The 21,554-nt window shown below is 41.0% G+C and overlaps 1 protein-coding gene across 1 annotated transcript; it reads left to right on the top strand.

The window, feature by feature from the left end:
• The first annotated feature begins 3,682 nt into the window (after positions 1–3,682).
• LOC147615548 (uncharacterized) lies at positions 3,683–5,136 on the top strand. Its single transcript, XM_086778949.1, has 3 exons — positions 3,683–4,401; positions 4,501–4,711; positions 4,800–5,136. Exons 1-3 carry the CDS (start codon positions 3,982–3,984, stop codon positions 4,841–4,843), a joined length of 675 nt encoding a protein of 224 aa, XP_086635075.1. The 5' UTR covers positions 3,683–3,981; the 3' UTR covers positions 4,844–5,136.
• The last annotated feature ends 16,418 nt before the right edge of the window (positions 5,137–21,554 follow it).

The following is a 21,554-nucleotide window of genomic DNA, read 5'->3' as shown; positions in this document are numbered from 1 at the left end:
ATTTGAGATGCATGGTGGGTGTTGTACCTTGCATTAATAAGATAAAAATGTTTGATTTCTCAGTACCATGTATGACGTATTTTCCTAATCTCAATCTATGTTTATGATTCAACAGCTACCACCGCGGCTTCCAGAAAGCTAGTGGTTTTGGATTTGAATGGGGTGCTATTGTATAGGCGTTTGAAGACTATAGGAGACAAGCCAGTCCTAGCCATCAATCTCGGTCCAAATTGGGTGGTGCTGATACCAGGCATAGCAGAGTTCATGCTACAGGTCACCTAAATATTTGATGTGGCTATATGGAGCTCACTGCTGCAAGAGGGCAACTTGCGTCGTTATATACAAATATTGAGGGACAAATGCTTGAAAGTGCACGGCCGACAATCATTCTATGTCTTCATGTATAGCCAGAGAGAATGCATGGCACTTCCTACAAAGGCACGAGGTCATAGGCCCGTGTTAAGGAAGTGCCTCAATCAAATCCGATGGCGCCACTTTGACCCTGATGTAACATTATTTGTGGATGACAGTGTGGAGAAGTTGGTAGACAATCCACCTAACACATACATAGTGCCAACCACATATAAAGGAGACCCTTTTCACAGCTTCCTCCTTTAACGTTTGTTGCCTTACATGAGACAATTAGCTGTACATCCAGGGACAGTTCACAAAACAAATTGATGAAAGAACATTAAGAAAAGTGGTGCTACCTTTGAGAGATTTATATGAAGCACAAATGGATTTTTTATATAAACGAGGTTGAAACGATGTGTATGCATTAATTTCTAGTTAGTAAAGAGCGGGATGTAATTATAATGTGGTTGAGAGAGAGAGAGAGAGAGAGAGAGAGAGAGAGTAATAATGTGGTTGAGAACCTTTTTTCCATCATGAAGTCATAATAATGATCTTGATAGCACGATTAATGGTATAGAGAGGGGGAGGGGGGAATTCAAGAGCAAAATATAATAATGTCACTTTGAAGATCATCATTTGAGAGAGAGAGAGAATTTTTTCCATCATGATGTTAGGTTGTTAAGAGATAGAGTATAATAATGTTGTTGGGAGAGGCAACTTTTTCCCCATCATGATGGTATAAGAATGAACTCGAGGGCATGATTAATTGATAGAGAGAAGGGGGGGGATTCGAGAGCATGACTGCCGTAATAATAAGGTCAACTTGGAGAGCATCATTTTCCACAGAGAGAGAGAGAGAGAGAGAGAGAGAGAGAGAGAGAGAGAGAGAGAGAGAGAGAGAGAGAGAGAGAGAGAGAGAGAGAGAGAGAGAGAGGAGTAAGTGTACTAAGAGTACTAGTAATTAGGTGGTTGCCAAAAAAAACTCGCCTAAAAACTCGCTTTTCGCCCTTCGAAGACTTAGAGTTAGGAGGCTCGAATGAGCGTACAATGCAAACATTGGTGACAGGGCCAAATGCCAAATGAGCTTGTCACCCAGACTTCGACAACTACTAATGAGCTTGCCACCCAAACTTTGACATGTGCTAATGAGCTTGCCACCCAAAGTTCGCCAATGGCTCAAAGATTGGTGAAACTGAAGGAGTAGAGGAGAATGTGGAATAAAGTCTTGCATCTTATGTAAACCAAATTTTGAAATAAAGATATTGACATTTTCTCTTTCCAATATGTGTATGTCATTTAGCATCTTTGAATTGTTGATGTAAAATTTATGCAACTCAAAATTTGAAATAAATTTGTCAAAATTTTTATTTGGAATGTGTGTATGAGTATCTTTGAAGTGTTGATGCAAACTTTTGATGTTGTATAATATACTAAGATAGATGTAAAAATGTTGTATTTTACCAAAAAAGGTGTATATTTACACACCTATCCTAGAGAGCAAGCATCTCCTAATGCCATTTTTTTAGCACGGTGTGTAAGCACACCACTTGTTGTTTGCAGGCAAATAACCGTCTTCTCATATGGATGTCTATAAGAGCATATTCTTTAAAAGATTTAGACAATATTTCATTTTTCATGCCAAAATTTCCTTCAAAAGTATAAGGAAAAAACCACATCAATATGCAATTAAAAAGTGTTGAATTTATATTGGGTCTAGTTTTGGAATTGGACTTTAGAAAAATCCAAAATTTTTGAATACTATGTTCATAGCCTTTTTGGATAAAAAATTTATACAATAAAATCAAATGACCAATCATCATAACAACTAATCCAAGGTATATTTTTTAGAGATGCTATTATATGACATGGACCACTTGTAAACTCCACAAACTTATAAATGATACAAGCTTTTCCTTAAAGATATTTTACTACTAAGACAATGACCTAGTTATAATTGGATAAGGATGGTCGAGGTACGTGCACTATTTTCCATGTGTTTTGTAAGCATTGCCTCCTTGGTCTTAGTGCTATAGTGGAGAATTGGAGTCACTTTAGGGTTATACTAAAACATCACACACGCACACACTTTTTTGACACATATGCATGCTTTGATCTTTTCTATGGAAGGTCATGATGATGCCTTGCATATGTACATGTCTTTTTGTAAAGAGATTCTTGAGAAACAAATCTTCCACAAGCAATTGGAGGATTTAACACATCTTTTACAAGCAAGGTTGGCACCAATTTTGTAAAAAGGAGTTGATGCGCATCTCTCTCTCTCCCTCTCGCTCTCTCTCTCTCTCCCTCCCTCTCTCTCTCTCTCTCTCTCTCTCTCTCTCTAGCTAATGTTATTTTTACAAAGAGTGAGAAATAGAAACAAAGGCGCACATGCACATACATTTTTTACAAAGTTTTATAATGTTATCTTCCTCTAGCTAATGTGCTAGCTATTTTAGTTTTCCCCTTTTGGTTCTCCATAGATATCCAAAAAAGGAAAGGAAAAAAAGATAGCATATTGGCTACACACACACATGCATTTTCACAAGTGTTCTCTTCCCTTCCATAATCATGTTGTAACCACACTGATCCCAAACCACACTCTCCATGTATGACCTTATGTATATGCTCAATGACGTGTATCAAAGTCTCCCCTATTTCTCAATGCTTGTTCAAATTCTATAAGCTTGATGCATTGCTAATAGTAAGCTTTTAGGCGCTTAGAAGGCTTCCCTTCACTAAATGCCCATGACCTATTTGAAAGTACTTCTATCAAAATTAGTGAAGCTCAAACCTAGAGGTACCAATCATGAGCAAATTGGAAGGGGGTTATGGGTTCAAACAAGAGAAACCCAAACGGATCCTTCATTTTCTCATGGACTCAAATGGCTACCCAGGTGCTGGATACCATTGGAAAGAGTGCCAGCCAATAAATAACGTCTTATATGGTACCTCTGCACTTCCCGGTAGCCTCTGCCTTCCTATTGCTCACCTTTTGCTTGCTTTTCCGGTGCAGATCGCTCACTTTCCCTATCAAACCTGCCCAACCCTACTCAATGTGTGGATTGTGACTATTTGTGACGTGAATGTCATTATGTGCACCTGGGTGCTCAATTTGTCGTTGCACCCCTATGTGTGGAACTGCCCCCGTTTTGATAATTTCATCCCATAGCTTAGGTTAATTGCCCTAGCCGTTGCATCAACTATTTGCTAATGGTATTTTTTTTAACAAACTTGGAAAACACCATGAAAGAATTTGGGGAGGGAGAGAGCGAGCTTTGGTAGCACTCTTCCCTTCCATGGGTGTTTAACACGGCACATACATTTTCACCGGCTGCGAAAGCATTTTGATTACGCGCGAATGTGTACATCCATCACACGCATGTGAAAAGAGTATGTGTGCGTGCATGTGTATGCACGAATTCTAGGGTTATGAAGGCAGATGCACGTGTTAAAGGATAGCTATGCAAGCCAGTGAGGGTGGAGGTGGCAATGTTACAAGAAGCCACTTGCTGTCTTCTCACGGCACAACACACCACAACAAAGGAGCTTGCTCGTCTCCTGCAACTTCCAGCCCGTCATCTTTCTTTCTTTCTTTCTTCCTGCTAGCTGCTTGTTTGTTGCTCGGCTATGGCGAGCACCAGAGATCACTACACAGCCATTCGACGACCCTCCAATGGTGACCTCGATCGACAGCGTCGCCCTTTCCTCTTCTCTGTCGGCTCCGATATGGCTCAGGAATACCTGGGCAGAATTTCCTTCCTTAGCTCCATCTTTGGCTCCGCCTTCCTTGCTGTTGGTGTCATCTCCATCGTCCTCCCTGTGTTGTTTTTGAGCATCTCTGTTCAGCATATGGTGGCCTGGATCTTGCTCGTCGGAGGCATCGCTGCGCTTTTGCACTTCCTGTTGGTGTTCGGAGCCCCCGGAACCACCTCCTTCTTGCTGCTCGGGATCCTGCACTGCGCGATTGGGCTGTGGCTCCTCCTTCAGGCCCGAGTTCGCAAGGGAAGCGCGTTTATATGGGTTCTCTTTGGCTGGTTCCTCGTCCACGTAAGTTTCCATACGATTAGCTTGTAAAGAAAAGCGAATTTCTGATGGTGGGCGACCTTCTTCTTCGCAGCTGAACATCGTTAATTTCATGTGGCACAGGGACTCCTCAAGCTGCTCATGGTTTGTGAATTGCGGAGCCTCAAATCTTGGCCAGCAGTGGCGATTTCTGGCGTAGCGTCGGTGATACTTGCAATCTTGAACATCTCCCTGGTCCCTGCATATGGATTCTTCCTCGCGGGTGTGCTGTTTGGCATTGATTTGACAATCACAGGACTCGCATTCTTGTTGATCTCATTGATGGCATACATAGGTGCGTTGGCAATCTCCATTCTTCATGCGTGAACATTCGAAGTTTTGTATGATCTCGTTTTCACCACTTCGTCTTTAAAATATGGCAGCATGGAGGGCGGCTACAAGTCGAGAGGCTCTGCTTGGAGAGTAAGCTTGGACACACAAGAAGGATTCTAGAAGTGCTGGCATTGTTTCTGTTGTTGCTGTTGCGTTTTGTATAGGTCATTGCGCTGGACATCGTTTGAAGACGACTTTGGAGTTCCAAAGTCTTTCCATCCTCATCCTCATCATAAAGGGACGATGAATGTGCATTTACTAGGCTCTTGTGGGATTTGCACCAGAGTTGGAGTTTCTTCGTCCTCACACTTTGTATTCTTGTACTAGCATGCCTCCTTAGAGGGGTTGTCAAGTCACTTTTTGTAAAAGAAGATTGTCGAGGTGAAACGTCTTAAGGTTTATAAGGCGTAAAGTATAAATAAAGCTACTACCTTAAGGACAAAATATAGTGATATGTGTGTGTGTGTGGTGTGTGACATTTTTGCCTAATTTAAGGGGAAGTGCAATTTAAACAAGTGCATGTTAGTATGTGTGATATGGTATTTTGCATTGATGTGAGCACATTGTCTCAAGGTTATAAACCATCACCCATTAACGAGCTCGAGACCTACTCCATCAAGTCTCAAGGTGGGATATTACAACGTTTTTAATCTGAAGAAATAAAATTCCAAGTTTTTTTAAATAATCTCCAATATCCTTGAACATTATGTATCTAGATGGCACACATTATTTTTCTGGTAGATGTAGGATGATTCTGGACTATTGTAGGGTGATCTCTTGGTGATCTTGGGTTGTGTGAGGGAGGAAGAATGGAAGCATTAATTGTCTCAAAATGACTGTGGAGGGACAATCCAAGGAGCTTGAACTATGTGTGCTCAGGTCTCAAGCCAAGGTAATTCGTCTACCTTGATCATTTCCTTCACCCTACCACTATACACCACAACCTTCAATGATGCATTTTCTTCAAGAAAGACACCCTTGCTACCATCGCATGTTGGATGCTTTACTCTCTTTATTTTAGTTGTGAACATTGTTTGTAGATGATGATTCCACTATGCATACTGAACCCAAAGGCGCTATATTACAAAATCAATAGGATCGATAAATCTGAAGAAGTGAATTAAGAGAGAAGCATCCACATGATGGAGAAGACAAGTATGAACTAACGGATTATCAATATTCGCATTAGCTATCAGCCTCATCTAAAAGGGCTTCTCAATGTTCCATTATAGATATGAGAGAGATATTGCCATATGTAGGTACTAGATCCTCAAGTACAACTTATGATTTCTCCATAATTATTTGAATCATCCTATGTGACTAACTAAGGGAGTCCTTATAGACATCATAGCTTAGATTAAACTAGTGAGAGTCGGATTTACCCTCCTTACGTCTACTCTCATGATTAAATCTCCTTAGCTTCAAAGATACTATTCAATTAGATTCAATGATTTTGCACAACAACAACATAAACTATGACATATGAAGATCTCTCCCACAATGAAGAAGCAACAACTCCACAATAGAATATCTCGGGCAATCAATGAGAGAGGAAGAACTTGGAAAGAAAATGCTGGAGCTCTAATATCATGTTACGAGATTAGTATAATTGGTAAATCTGAAATGAATAAAGGGAGATAAGCATCCACGTGATGGAGAAGACAAGTTTAAGCTAACATATCATCAGTAGTTGTATTAGCTATCATCCTCATCCAAAAAGGCTTCTCAATGTTCCATTATAGATACGATAGATATACCGCCATAGCACTAGATCCTCAATTACATCCTACGATTTCTCCTTGATTATCTCAACCATCCCATGTGACCAACTAAGGGAATCCTCATAGACATCATAATTAGATCATACTAGCATGAGTTGGATTTACCCTCTTTACGTCTACTCTCATGATTAAATCCCAACAATGGCAAGGATTGTTCAATTTTCCTTTATTAAGAAATTTGTTGTCTCCAAAGTGTGAAAAAATATTTCTTCCTGATTGGTTGGTGCTTGTAGCAATGATGGTGTAGTTAGAGAGTGACATGATGATAAAAAAGGGGACATCCTAGAGGATCATTTTTTCATTTTGTTTGCTTGCCTCATATAAAAGTTTGTTTGATATTTGTTCACCATCTATGAGACATGTGCCTTTTTAAAGAGGAGCATTTTATTTTCTTTACTACATTGATGTTTAATCATGAGGTGCACCTTATAAGAGGAAGATCCATTCTTTATCTCAAGCACCGAGAAGATTTGAAAGGATAGTGTTTTGGACTCAAATATGATCAAAAAAATAAAATTAGAATGATTTCATTATTTTTCAATGATTTTTTTGTTTCCTAAAGGGATGGTTAGCATGGCTATGCTGCACTGAGTACACATTTACATGTATATTGACAATCACCTTATGGCCATGGTGATAGATTTGGATTATATGAACCAAAGTATGGTTATGTACTTGGTCATTTTCCCTACATGTGCATAATGAAGTACTCTATGTGTGTTGTAACACCACTTCCTATGTTTGTGCTTTAAATAAAACTTTCCACAACAATATGTAAGCAAGAATTTATAAACTCTATACAAATAAACAAATGTGCATCTAAGAGTTAAAGATGCAAACCTAAACTTGAACCTCCTAAACTATTCATGAATACAATTTGACTTGATTTCCATTGACAACGTGCAGGAAATCAACTCTTACCCCCTACTCTTGAAGTCAAAGAGTTTCATACTTGCTCTAGATAATTTATGCCGACTTACTTCTTATGATATGCGTTTAGAACGGTAAGTAAGCCATGATTTTAATTAGGTTGCATTTTTGTCGATCACATAGAGGAAAACACGAGTTCAATGACATTTGAGAGCAAAACACAAAGGGATCTCCCAAAATGAATAATGCCATTGGAGTCAAGAGTTTGATACTATATTCTTCCAAAGCTTCACTTTTTTCTCACCCAACATTACTACCTATCCATAGGATATGTGCTTGTAGATATGATGATTGAATTCTTTTCGCCACTTTTTCCCCTTTTTTTGAGGAGGGTACCAATTCACAACATTGTGTGGATAGGAAGGAGCTCAAATGGTCAAAGTTATGGGGTACGGCTACTTTATGGTATTTTTGACAAGAGTAGTAAAATGGCACATTCCAAGGGAAAAAGTAGAGAGTTATTAGAGGTGTTACGAATTTTGATTTGGTAGACAATCTAGAGCTAATGCCACCATTTGAGCTGCAATAGAAATGCCAGATGAATCCCAATGCATTTTCTATACTCAAAATGGATGGATGTCTCCCTTTCGCATACCTTGGTGTGGAGTATCTTCAGCAATACCTCAGCATCTTTGCAACTTCAAACACTCAAATTGCAACACTGGCTGAGTATATCCACGTGGGGCTATATTGATAGTAAGAAAATACTGGAAAAGAATTTCTGGGACCTAGACTCTCTCTCCAAGTGCATAAGACAACAGCTCAACACTCACTTGGAACCACAAGGAATATTGATTCTAACGAACTTTAAGTTATAGTCGTGAGTGGCATTTGTGCATCATCTCTTAGCATAATGGAGTCAAAATCATGCCAAGACTACTCTAGGCTATCACCAAAATACCAAGGAAGAGCCAGCCTTCAGAATTCAACTAAGTCATCTGCATAGCCACGCATGGCTATAGAGAGGCATTGTGCTAGACAAGCTCGAAATCCATCTAAAACCATTGAGTTGTACCACTCGATCACAGCTAAGGAAAAATTGCACCCAAAAACACCAAAAAGGATAACCATATTTGGACCAAGTGCATAGCCTCGAGTGGCAATTCCCAAGCATAATTGTAACATTTGCCACCAAAATTGTGATCAACCCATTCTGGGGCATTTCCAAAGCATTGAGAAGGAAAGCTAGACCAAAATCTTGCTAAGTGACTTGCATAGCCACGCATGGCTATATAGTGCCACCTCTACCGCTGCACTAAAAAACCTAGCAAAACAACCTTGCATTGTGCTCCAACATCAAAGCCAAGGTAAATTTTTAGTCAAAAACCATCACTAGGACACCAAAATGTGCTTTCAAAGTATAGCCGCATTCTAGAAATCAAGCCCTTCTTGACCATTCGAGGTGAAACTAACCAGAAAAACTTTTCCAAGCCTAAGGCAAAGGCACATGTTATAGCCACACATGGCTACAGGTGGGGCCTAACCCAAGTGACTCCCAAACACATTTTTCTAGCACCCTTTCACTCCAAATCATCAATTTCCATTAAAAAATACACCTTGGAAACAACGAAACATCAATAGGTACCCATGACCTTTTTGAATGCCCTTTTAGTTCTTGATTTGATTTGGAAGGCAAAAAAGCCATGCTTTGAAGTGTCACGTGGGAAATCATACAGTTGTGCACGTGGCTCTTGCATTTTCTTATTTTGGTGTTAGTATTTATTGAATATACATGTATATTTTTTAATAAACTTCTACCATATCCTCTATTGTAATGGCAGGTGACGAGACCATGAAACACTTAACTGGGTTTTTCACTAGACAGATATACCATCAACTATAAGGAGTCAAATTTTAGGGAGTCATCTTCATGTTCCAGGCAGCAAAGGTGATTTCCAAGTAGAATGGCATATGGCAGGTGATCTTAAGACATTGAAGTGTATGTACAATATTAGTAAAGGGGGTAACTCCAAATCTCCTTGCTTGTATTGTAAAACAACCAGCCTGTGTCTTGGATTCCAAATGGTGGAGAAGAGCACCCAAAAGGGACAAGGAAGATCCAAATTTTAAAGCAGTTCTTGATATTCCATTATGAAATGTTCACATTTGCACATTGCATGCATTGTGTAGAATTATTGAGAAACTTGTTTTTCTATATAGTGGATTTGCCTGGAAACTTCGGCCTGAGGTGAAAAGAAAAGAGGCAATACAATCATTGGAAGCGGTATTAACAAAAATTGGTCTACATGGTGGAGATGTTCATATAACAAAAGATCTTAAGAAATCTACCAAATGGTAAAGAGGTACCTATCAAGCCATCCATTGGTGGAGTAAAGGCCCGAAGGTTTTTATCACGTCCACAAAATACAACAAGAAAACAGGGTAGACAATCACAATATGTATCCAGAATAAAATACAATGTGTGGAAGCAAGTCCACAATGCAGTAAAAGATCATCAAGCAGATGGGATGGCACGAGATGTGAAGGCTCAGGTGTGGAAATCGTTGGACAAGCTATTTGTTTATTGTGACAAAGTTTCTTGGAACAAAAATGATCAACAGGCATTTGAGAAAGAGGTTAAGAATTTCGGAAAAGCAATGAAGGAAGCATGGACAACCTGCAACATAACCCATTACATGGTGACAACACTAACTTCCCCCCAATTATTCAATTTTGAGAAAAAAATGATTTGTATTTTTTGTGTTTTCTAATGCTAGACTCTTTCTGTGTCCAAACAGCATATTATCTACAACCATCTTCCATTCTTTGTAAAAAAGTATGGATGCCCTGCAATCTGGTCTACACAAGGAATGGAAAAATCACACTACATGGCCCGTAATGCTTTCTTTAGACATACACAACATTTTGGAGGAAAACAAAAAGGCAACAGCTTAAAGGCAGTGTTTCAATGGTTTTATCGAGACGTACTTCAAAAGATTGAAACAAAGAGAAAGGTCAATGCATCTCAAGTCAAGATAGCCTTTCAAGTAGCTCATAAGCAGAGAAGACACAAAATTTTAGAGAGTTCAAATGCAGCAAAGAGACATGCTGAATGGAGAAAATCAAAGGTCTTTGTAGATCAAAAATGGGTGGATAGAATAGAAGTGTAAAAATTGTGTATCTCATAATCTCATAATTGAAAACACTTCTCAAATTTTGATGCATAGAAATACAGAATGTGTGTTTACAATTCTTTTGTGGTGGATACAGAAGAATACAAGTGTAAAAATTGTGTATCTCATAATTGAAAACACTTCTCAAATTTTGATGCATAGAAAATACAGAATGTGTATTTACAATTTTTTTGTGTGGTGGATACAAAAGATACAACACAAATACATTGTTGTTCTGAAGCTAAATATATAATGACAATGTTCTTATAGCTAATGGCCTTAGCCCAAGGTCTACAAATGGGAACCCTCCCTTTCACTTTAATTGGAGACTTCTTTTTCTTCAATGAAACCGGAGTGCTCTGAGACCTTCTTTGTTTTGGTGAGGTTGGTTCTCGAGCACTTTCTCCTTCCTCCAATTTCTCTGGTGATCCCAATAGTGCTGGCTCTCACTTCCGTATAAGTTTGTGCTTACCATAAGGCTCCAGAGCCTGAGAGGATTCTTTACACCAACAGCAAGCGCATAGGCAATATATGACAAAAAATGTCCTGCACTAGAGCACTATTTTCCGGAATAATAACCAAAAATATGTAAGGCAATCCTCTTCTCTATCAATATCACTTTGTCTGCAAACCATGCAAGGGAATGGCCACCTAGGGCCTCTAACATACACTTGAAAAAAAGAATTATTGCTTCCCCATTGTTACTCATTGTCCCATGGTATATTAACAATTTGGCATTACATAAGTCTACAATGAAATGGGAAAGACTTGATAGTTTACCCAGGCCAGCAACTCTGCTTCCTTTGGACTTCAAGAGGAAGGTTTCATCTTCAATATACAACTGCAAAATCATGTAGACACTATTGTTAGATTACCTAAATGGTAATTAGAACTCAAAAGCAAGGATTGAAATATCACAAAAGTACACAAATAAGATGCCATTACCTTCATATTCTCATCCTGCTCAAGCAGGTTCTCTTTCCACAATGAGATACTATGTTCTGATGTCTGCTCAGAATGATGTGGCAGAGCTGAGCTTCCAGTGAGATTCATAGAGTCTTGTACCTCTTCAAAGACTTCATCATCAACCTCTTGAAAATTACTTGCCTCCTTAAAACACATAGAAAGTTCCAAAGTAGGATTGAACTTGTCTTCTAGGTCCAGCAACAAGGGGTCATCATCTATCATTACTTCCTTGTCCACTTTGCATGATTGAGCTATGAGGCCAAGTGCATAATCCTCTCTTAGATTGAGAATGCACAATATGTCGTTTAAGAACACATATTCTCCACCTTCTATCTTGAATGATGGAAGGATGGGAACAGCATAACTGGAACTATCAAGCTCAATTTTACTTGTGAAATGTCGGATACTCCTTTTGGGCATTGGAATTTTGGAGAAACTCAAAAAGATGTAGGTCTGGTGACTTTTGCTCTCCCAGAGGCTTCCTTGGCTCACCTGATTTGATTACTCCTTTGCTACTGGTATCCTACCTCTTAGCTGTAATGAAAAATATCAGAGCAGAGACATACAGTCCATGACCAAACCACTAGCAACATGGCATCAATGTAGCATGGCAAAACTATCATACATCAGGACATAATCACATAGCATATGTAACTCCATGGCATCATCATCATAAATACAACAATCCTGGAATATGGTATCTCCTGTACCTCCACATGAAACATACATCTCCCATCATGCTGCATGAATCTATCCATAAAACCACATGATACCAAAACAGAAAACTAATTCCAATGCCAGTCTAATACATATCCTCAATTGGTCATCAAACCATCCTAGTAACACCATCTGATATTAGGGCCTAATCTCGGGATACATGAATCCTCATGGTATTGTGAGTGTGCAACGTTCTGGTGGTGCTGTTGCGAACAAACACATTCGAGAAGCTGTAATGCATTATGACGTATGAGGCACCGTCGATTTCAAATTACGGTAGATGAGGGAGAGAGGGAAGGAGCATGATATAAATGTCAAAATAAGATCTTACAAGAAGTAGGAAGTGACGCAAAGGGTATACATAGCTAAAGGGTAATGGCATGAGACTATATTCATGGAGAAAGGGGGCTCAAATACAATGGAATGAGGTGGATGGAATAAAAGTGAATTGAGGTGATGGAACATTCTATGTGGATTTAGGAAAACTAAGTGAGAGGGAGAGCATCAAAGGTGAAGGATGTAGACTATAAGGGAGTGGAGAGGAGCATGGCTACAAGAGGTATGTTGGGTGTGTCAAATGAGGAGTGTGTCTCCATTACAAAGAAAAGAGCCTTCTTAAATAGGCAAGAGCCTTCTTAAATAGGCAAGGTGAAGTGGCAACCCTCCCAATATAATAATGCTGCTTTTCCAAGGTTTGTCCTCTTCCTAGCCCATATTGGCTGCACCATGAATTGCAATCAACAATAGTTGGGCTTCTTTTTCCCTATGCTCCAAACCATGCTTAGATCCTTTGATTTGATCCCCATTATTTTATATTTTGGATGGGTTTGCACAAAGATGCTTTGCCACCTCAATCCCCTCTCCCCTAATATTTTATGTACCTTGGTCCATGGAAGACTCATGATTCTTATCCTCCCAAATTATTTATATTATTGGACCATTGAATAGCTTCCCTCTCATTAAATGTGGGTGAGGTGGAGGCATGACCCATTCAAGATTCTTGTTAAGTCTTCGACAGAGACCAACGTGTCGTGGGGATCTTCAACCGAGCCGCTTCAGAGAGCTCATCCTCCAAGCAACTTCCTTGTGGGAGCTGATTGACTTGCGGTTGCACAGTGTTGTCACGCGGACACCATCCTCGGATTCAATCTTAGTCACTATGTGATCGTAAGGGGAAGGGGAATGAGAGGAATAGAGTAGAGAAGCGTGAGCGTGGTGAAGGGGAATCGATCGTATACGCAGCAACAAAGCAAGAGTAAAGGAAAGGAAGCAAGACAACAACACAAGAGTGAAGGAAACTGCTCTCTTTTCCAACTCGAGCAAATGAAAGAATGAAGACCAAGTCAAATCACTTGGCTTTTATACATGAACCTTTTGAAGGGAGGTTTAACCCTAAAATTTGGCCTTAGCCTTTTTGCCTCTAATCAACCCTCTTGGCCCACGGCCTATAGTGAATGGAATACAATAGATGGAAGATGTTACTTGTGTAACATGCCCCCCTTCCTGAACTAAATTCCATCCTTGGAATTTGTCAAAAAAGTGCGTGGGTTTCAAAATGTTTGTTGTCAGACAGGCTTTAATTAGAGCGTGTCTGGCAAACAACTTTTTAGATAAGCCTGTAAAGTAGGGGTGGGGTGGCAAAAAATGTGTGTCCACCATATCCTCAAAGGTTCGGATACGGCAGGCATGCAGGTTCCTTACTCTAATATAGAGGCAACATATTTGCTTCGAATCGGGACCAATGTCTGGATTGAAGTTGATTTCGTGGCGCAAGCCCATTTCCTGTTCTTCCAAAATTGGTGATTGGTGCGGCATAGTATCAAGTAGCAAAATTATGAGCCGATTAAAATGGCTCGCCGCGACAAAAGCTGGATCAGGCCACCTCTTGATATTTTTGGTTCCATTCTTGTAACTGCTGTGCCAATCCGCTAGATGTGGCCGTCGGTGCAAAATTGAATTTTGGGAAGTTATATACAACATTGGGATCTTGCTTTTGCAAGTCCCTAAAAGTAGTCCAACTCCACCTTCTTGTCATGGGCATAAATGTGGGATTTATATCGGGATCCCTATGAGCATTACAATAGTAGCTCCATGCAAGAAGGCTTTGTTGTAAAAACTTGATCCTCCATTTGGGCTGAATGCCCATTTGCTGCTCGGTTGGTGGGAATTGACTTGTCTGAGGTTGCTCATAGCCTCCGCGCATTTTCCGAGGATGGTTATCTGCCCAACACCACATAGAGTTGGTGATGAATTTGGTGAGGGTCCTGACGTCCATGATATCAATCATCCTGAGTCCTTGCTTCTGCATCTCGCCTATCTAGGTGCAAAGATTTGCTTGGGTTTGCACATCCTTGAAGGTGTACACTGTTTCTGTCCATTCCTTCGTTGGCGCTGGTGGTGGCTTTTGGGGCGCATCGTCTTTGTCTGCTTCATTTGGGATCTCTGCTGGTATGTCTAGAAATAGGGTTGTGGGGGCCGGCGTAGCATCCTTATTGTTGACGAGCGGATTTAGCATTGTGCACAAAATCGTGCATATTCGCTTCGCCATAAGTCTCTTTTTCGAGATTGGTGGCTCTTCGGTTGGCATGCTTGGTGGTTCCAAAACTGCAGGGGATGCTATTTTTGGACTTGGGGGAGTATGTGTAGAGGTTGGGGCCGTGAAGATGTATGGAGGGATATATTTAACGGGATAAGTATGCAAATCCATTGGGGTGGAGGTGTGTCGGCCGGTGGTGGTACTAGTTAGATCTTCTGGGGGTGGATGCAATGCCGCAAAAATGGCCCATTTTGCCTGCATTTCCTCGAAGGTTTGGCCTTCGGGATAAGCTACATGTGAGGTGTCATAAGTATTACTGTATTCAGTGTACATGGTGCTTAAGCATGCATATACCCGATCATACAAAATGATTATCCCCATAGGATTATACTGTGTAACACCGCGGTCCACCAAAAATTGATAGGCAGGTGCGGGCTTCTATCCAACCCTGCGTCTGCATCCAAAATTGAGATTCAAAAATTTGATCTTGCGGATATGGATATTCCAGCAAGTCAGTTGGCTTGGAAACCTCCATGATAGGTTCAGAGGGTGCAAAATCGGTTGATTCTTGAATGCACCGGCACCATGAACAGAAATTTAGTGCTATAGGGTGAAGGGGAAGTTGATAGATCTCTGTTTGATCTTCTAGGCATAAATCTCCTCTGAAAAATGACATGGCCAAAATGGGATGAGTGTAGTAGGTATATTTTTTGAGTAGTGTAGTGAGCTAAAGAAGGGGGAGAGGTTGTGTTAGATCGATAGAATACTATACAGATGTGGCGGTTATGGCATTGAAATAGTAAGTTAGCGTCTGGTCCACCGTTTGGTGTTCCAGAGCTAAACTTATGATATTTGATGATGCGGCCATAATCAACTTGTGGTGGTCGGTCTCCAGATGGTCGTCCAACGAGACTGGAATTTTTGGAACCTCTTCCAGCTCGCGGATCTGTTGCTCTTTCTCGCGAAGCAATCGCTCGACGCTTTGGAACGCACCCTCCAGCTGCGTCCAGCTGCGTTGATCTTTGATGTAGATGCATGTTCGTCTGGTACGCGTCTTGGAGGTGCTCTTGTGTTATTCTTTCCTTCTCCCTGTTAACTCTTCTTTTTCATGCTATAACTTCTGCATTACTACCTCTTGTGCTTCTCTTTCCTTTTGGTGCGCCTCCTTGGTCTGCTGCAGCTGCCGCTCTAGTTGTTGTATCTGTTGTCTTGCAACACTTTTTCGTTTGCTAAGGATGCTTCTAAAGCTCTCTCCACTTCCTTCTGGTCCTTTATTTGTGACTCCAATTTCTTCAGCCATTCCAATATCTGCAGTCCAATTGTCTGGAAGTGAACGAGAGTTTTTAGGAAGTGAACGAGAGTTTTTAGGAAGTTCCTTTCTCTGTCGGGTACATCGGCGTGCGTCTCCCTATACTATTCGTATGTTGCATCATCTTTGTAGTGCTCTGATGATGACCATGGTAGCTCTACTGCTTCCAATGCCTTGAAGGCATTGTCTTCCTCGTTCTGTTCCTCTGCTCTAGCTCTCATTGTTTGCATCAATGTGGATGCTTAACAAGAGGCTATTTAATCTGGTTGTGTCCAGTTCCTGTTGAGTTGGTAGGTGTTGTGGAATCTCAAACTCCGGTGCGTCCCTGTACAGTTCTTCTTCTTGTACCTTGGCCTTTCCCTTGTATTGTTCTTTCACCTTTCGCCTCTGCTCCGCTGCTTTGTCACGTCGGTGTTGCTCGGGCGATTTCTCTCCACTCTGCGGCGCTGCGGCTTCGTCTTCCTGTTGCTTCCTTATATCTTCTTGTTTTGCTGTTTCTTCTTTGCCCTAACTCCTGGTTGCCAAGCGAGCTACAGTACCTTCTGCTTCTTTTGTTCAGGCTGCGGTAGTAGTTCTTGAAGCTCGATTCTGTTTTTGTCGGCAAAGCCGAAGTTCTTCTTGTCCAGTTTCCTTGCAGCTAAGTGGTACAAGAGTGGCATCACAACAACATAGGATGTTGAATTTGGTTATTGTGTTGTGCACACACCTTGTCCAACTTCTAATAGAAGTAGTCCGCCCAATTTGTAACGTGTTGTTGCGGCTTGTGTAACCTCAACAAGTGGTTGGCCGAGAGATGCATTAATTGCCTTATTGCAATGGTGTTGATTCTGATGGCCTGATTGTGCAAATTGGTGCATGGTTTATGCATGGACATACCCAATATTCACGATGCTCTTGCCAAACCTAATACTCCGATGCATTAATAGGTTAATGCAATGTCCTTGATCTTATTGACACCATCCAACCTTTTGCAGATATGATGATTCCATGGCAGTCATAGAAGTTAATTTAAACTCCCTGAACACTTGGTTGTTGCCTCCTGATTGATGAACTTCACCATGCTGATGCATTAGCTACTAATGCATCATGATGAACTTAAGAGATATACCTGGCTGATTTTGGTGCTTTGATGTCACTTGTACCTTTGATGGGTCTTAGCTATCTGCTTACTTGCCCATTGGATTGAATTTGGAAGTAGTGTAGCATCCTTGAATTTGACCTCATCTCAGTGTATTTTTGAGTTTTGAAGCCATGGTACGATGAAATTAGATGTGTGTAACTGGCACATAACTTGGAGCTTGATTTGGTGAAGAAGATTATTGTAGCACACTGCAATAATTCCTTACTTGGAATCCTACAAGTGCTCTGCTGTGGCTTGTAGGAATGATTTTGAACCTGTTGATGTAAAATTTGAACCTTCTAACTCAATCAAGGCAAATGTTACTGCTTGGGAAATGCAGACCACCCTAGTCGGTGCTTATTATCATTTTATGATTGTGCTGTGTCCCTAGCACCTACATTGGCTACCTGCATCAACTTGGACTTTGGCTTGACATTTGAAAAGTGTGAGTGCTTGTGCAAAAATGTACCTACCTTTATGTGAGGTAATTCCCCTAAGGACCCTAGAGTTTGGCTTGACTTAATGGTGCCCTAGCTTAAGTTTTGACTTTTAATCTATTTTGACAAATTAGGTTAGACACTTGGCTATGGTATTTCATTGAGAAACCAAGAGGCATACCTTTTGATTGATACCTCCAAAGATTGTGGTACCTTTAGTCGTGATGTTGTCATGATCATGGAAGTAGCAAGACCTTTCATCAACATTGTTGTGGTATCTTTGATAATGTTGGCTTCAAGATGCTCTTCGATCTTTGTTGTGTCAAGTTGAAGAACAAGTATTTAAGGCACTACTTCTACGATGGAAGTAGGTTCTTGTGTCTTTGTCTTCACCCTTGCATACTCTTTGTTATCTTTAAGAGTACTGGTTTTACCTGTGGTGGTAGGTTCTTGTGGCACTACCTTAGGCCAAGTAATATTTTTTGCCTTGTACAATAAGGGTAGAAATGACTTTGATGAAGAGGAAATATTTGTTGTATCCAACATCTTCCCCTTGCCCTTGTCTTTGCAAGCAGGTTCTTGTGTGCAGGGATTTCATTCACGTGATCACGTTAACCGCGAAGTGGTAATAACACTAGTTAATAACACTCTCACACACTTGTTAATATCATAGATATTCACACAACCGGGAGAAACCTGCTATCCCGGTTTTCCCGGCGGGCTACTAGCTTGGCCCGGCGGGCCACTATTTAGCCCGGCGGGCTGCTTATCTAGCCCGGCGGGCCTTTTTTTGCGCCAAAAATTTCGCCGTTTTGGAGAGACCTATATAAAGGGTTTCCCCTCACTTCCAAATGTACTTTACCAACGTACTTGGGTGGCTCACCTCAGGCTAAAAGACACAAGAGGTGAGTATAAATATTCTGGATTTTTGTTTGAAGCTTGTTAATAATATTTTGTATTTTATAAGATTTTGACTGTAAATGGTTTATCGTATTTGTTACGTGGACTAGCAATGTCTCCTCTTGGGTGGTCTACTCGAGTGCCAATTGGTCTGGGTAGGAGCTTCCCTAGAGGAGGGTATAGGTGGTGAGATGTTCGGGACATCATCTCTATCTAGGGATGGATTGCCTCAAATGCATCTCACCAAACGTTTGGTTTCTTTAGGTCGACTAGCAATACCTCCTCTTGGGTGGTCTACTCGAGTGCCATTTGGTCTGGGTAGAAGCTTCTCTAGAGGAGGATATAGGTGGTGAGATGTTCGGGACATCATCTCTATTTAGGGATGGATTGCCTCAAATGCATCTCACCAAACGTTTGATTTCTTTAGGTCGACTAGCAATTACCTCCTCTTGGGTGGTCTACTCGAGTGCCATTTGGTCTGGGTAGGAGCTTCTCTAGAGGAGGATATAGGTGGTGAGATGTTCGGGACATCATCTCTATTTAGGGATGGATTGCCTCAAATGCATCTCACCAAACGTTCGGTTGCATTGGCAAGAAGTGGGTTTTAGACTTTATAATTGCATATTTTGGTTTTACTCAGGCTGTTTTGGATCTCAAATCTTGCATGATTGTTGTTTAGGTGTTACAATGGTTGCTTCTAATTGCGGCACATCAACCCAACGAAGCAACAGACCATTAGAAACTAGTGGAGTTTCCTTGCAACGAGATATGACAGCACAAACTTTGAATGTTGCGTCTCAAAGTGGCAAGAGGAGGAGCGGAGGAAAATCACCGGGACCTGAATGGCAATTTGCTTCCAATCTTTCTAGATTTGTCGAATGGAAGTGTAATTTTTGTGGCTTGGTAAAATCTGGGGGTGCTCCCAGAATAAGGGAGCATTTGCTTGGCACTAACACAAAAAATCCCGGAGGTAAATGCAAGGGTGCAGGAGCTGATGATGCTGCAAAGCGCCTTAGAGCTTTGATAAGTAAACAAGTATCACAAAACAAGAGGCCCAATCTCTGTGCAAGAAATCACCAATCGCCGAATTTGGCAGCATCAAGTGGAGGGATCTCCAACCAAGGAGTGACTCCAACACATACTACTTGCCAAAATGACACCCAAGGTCCAGATGTCTCAATACCGATGGATGCATCTCCTGAGTTTCAGGTGGGTATGTTTCGTACCAGACAAACTAATCTAGTTGACAGCTTTCGTGCCACTGCTTTAGAGGATGCTCAACTTGCATTAGCGAAAGCGATCTTCTTTACTGGTTCTTCATTGTCTATGGTCACGAAAGATTCATGGAAGATGGCTTGGAAGAAGATTGGAGAATATGGACCTGGGTTTTGTCCACCAACTTATCACCACATGCGAAATCAATTACTTGACAAGTGCTATGACAACACACGGGAAAGCGTTCAAAGACTCATAATTGACACCACAAATCAGTCTGGATGCACAATTGTCAGTGATGGTTGGTCGAATGCCCAAAGACGTCCATTGATAAATGTAATGTTGGTATGTCCTCGTGGGGAATGCTTTATCAAAGCTGTTGATACCTCCGGGGAAGTTAAATCTGGTCAATTTATCGCCGATATCATTGGTGATGCTATCGACCAAGTTGGGTCTGAAAATGTACTTCAAGTGATTATGGATAATGCAGCTAATTGTCGAGCAGCAGGTCATATGTTGGAATCTCGATTTTCCAATATCTATACATTTGGTTGTAACACTCATAGCCTTAACTTGGTGTTACAAGATTGGTACAAAAATGCTGATACAGAGTGGTTCAAGGAGATTATCGATAGTGCAAGTAAGATTGTCAAATTTGTGCTCAAACGGCAACGTGTTTTAGATATGTATCGTCAACGCATGGAAACTATGCTAAAGTTGCCTTGTGAAACCAGATTTTGCACTAATTTTTATATGCTTCAATCTCTCCTAAGAAATAGGAATGCAGTGATGGAAACCTTTGTGTGTGCTGGCTTCTCTGAGTGGGAGGTTGACCAGTCCGAAAAGGTTAAAGAAAAGGTGAGGTACATGCGATCTTTGATATCGGATCGTAGTTTATGGGAGGAAGCAGCAGATTGTTATCATGTTATGATGCCAGTTATGCTTGCTTTGCGCCAGTTGGATTCTAGATTGCCAAATATCGGGAAGGTTTGGATGGCGTGGTGGTCCATTCAAGAAAGCCTCGCAAACCCAGAGGAGCCCACTAAAACTGTTGTCAAGCATTGGAGTCCTCCATTCACCAGAGCAAGGAGAAATATCTTGGCCAAGTATGTAAGCGCTCGGTGGGTAGGAGCACATAGTCCATTGCATAGTGTTGCATATTGTCTTGACCCAGAATACTGGCATATGGACGTGAATGCCCTAGATGAGGAGGTAATCGATGATTTCTATGATGTTGTGGAGCGATTTTATGAAGGTTCAGATGAGCAAGCAACAGCGGTAATTGAGCTAACCAAGTATAAATTGAAAGAAGGTAGATTTGCCTTGGAGTTTGTGCAAAAGCTTGCTAAGGAACAGCCTGCTTGGAAATGGTGGATGTTGAATGGGGGAAGTGTTCCAACTTTGCGACGCTTAGCTGTGAGAGTGCTTGCGCAATGTGCTTCAAATTCTAGTTCTGAACGTAATTGGAGCAGTTACAAGTATGTGCATTCTATTAGCAGAAATCGTTTATTGAGTGATAGAGCTGAGAAGTTGGTGTATATGTATTGTAATGATAAATTGGTGAAGTCAATTGAGTCAGATGATTACAACGAAGAGATGCCTAAGTGGACATATGACATTACTCAGTATGAGTATGATGCAGAAGAGAATGGAGATGTAGAGCCTAATGTCCCACATACGAGCGATAACTTGTGCTTTATTGAAGAGATAGAAGAAAACTTGCAACCCGATTTTGGTGTTAGTAAAGCCACCCGCAGACGCTCGTCACGTTTGATGTAATC

Source organism: Cibotium barometz, chromosome 40 (assembly GCF_041138505.1).
Source record: "Cibotium barometz isolate CiBa-2024 chromosome 40, ASM4113850v1, whole genome shotgun sequence".
Lineage (NCBI taxonomy): Eukaryota > Viridiplantae > Streptophyta > Polypodiopsida > Cyatheales > Cibotiaceae > Cibotium > Cibotium barometz.
The sequence above is the reverse complement of the archived record's forward strand: the minus strand, read 5'-3'. Positions and strand labels throughout refer to the sequence as shown.

Bases quoted from the DNA above. Each gene is read 5' to 3' on its own strand.
- LOC147615548 (XM_086778949.1), top strand. From the start codon at position 3,982: ATGGCGAGCACCAGAGATCACTACACAGCCATTCGACGACCCTCCAAT. The intron at 4,402-4,500 runs GTAAGTTTCCAT...CATGTGGCACAG, and splicing joins TTGGCTGGTTCCTCGTCCAC to GGACTCCTCAAGCTGCTCAT. The intron at 4,712-4,799 runs GTGCGTTGGCAA...AAAATATGGCAG, and splicing joins CTCATTGATGGCATACATAG to CATGGAGGGCGGCTACAAGT.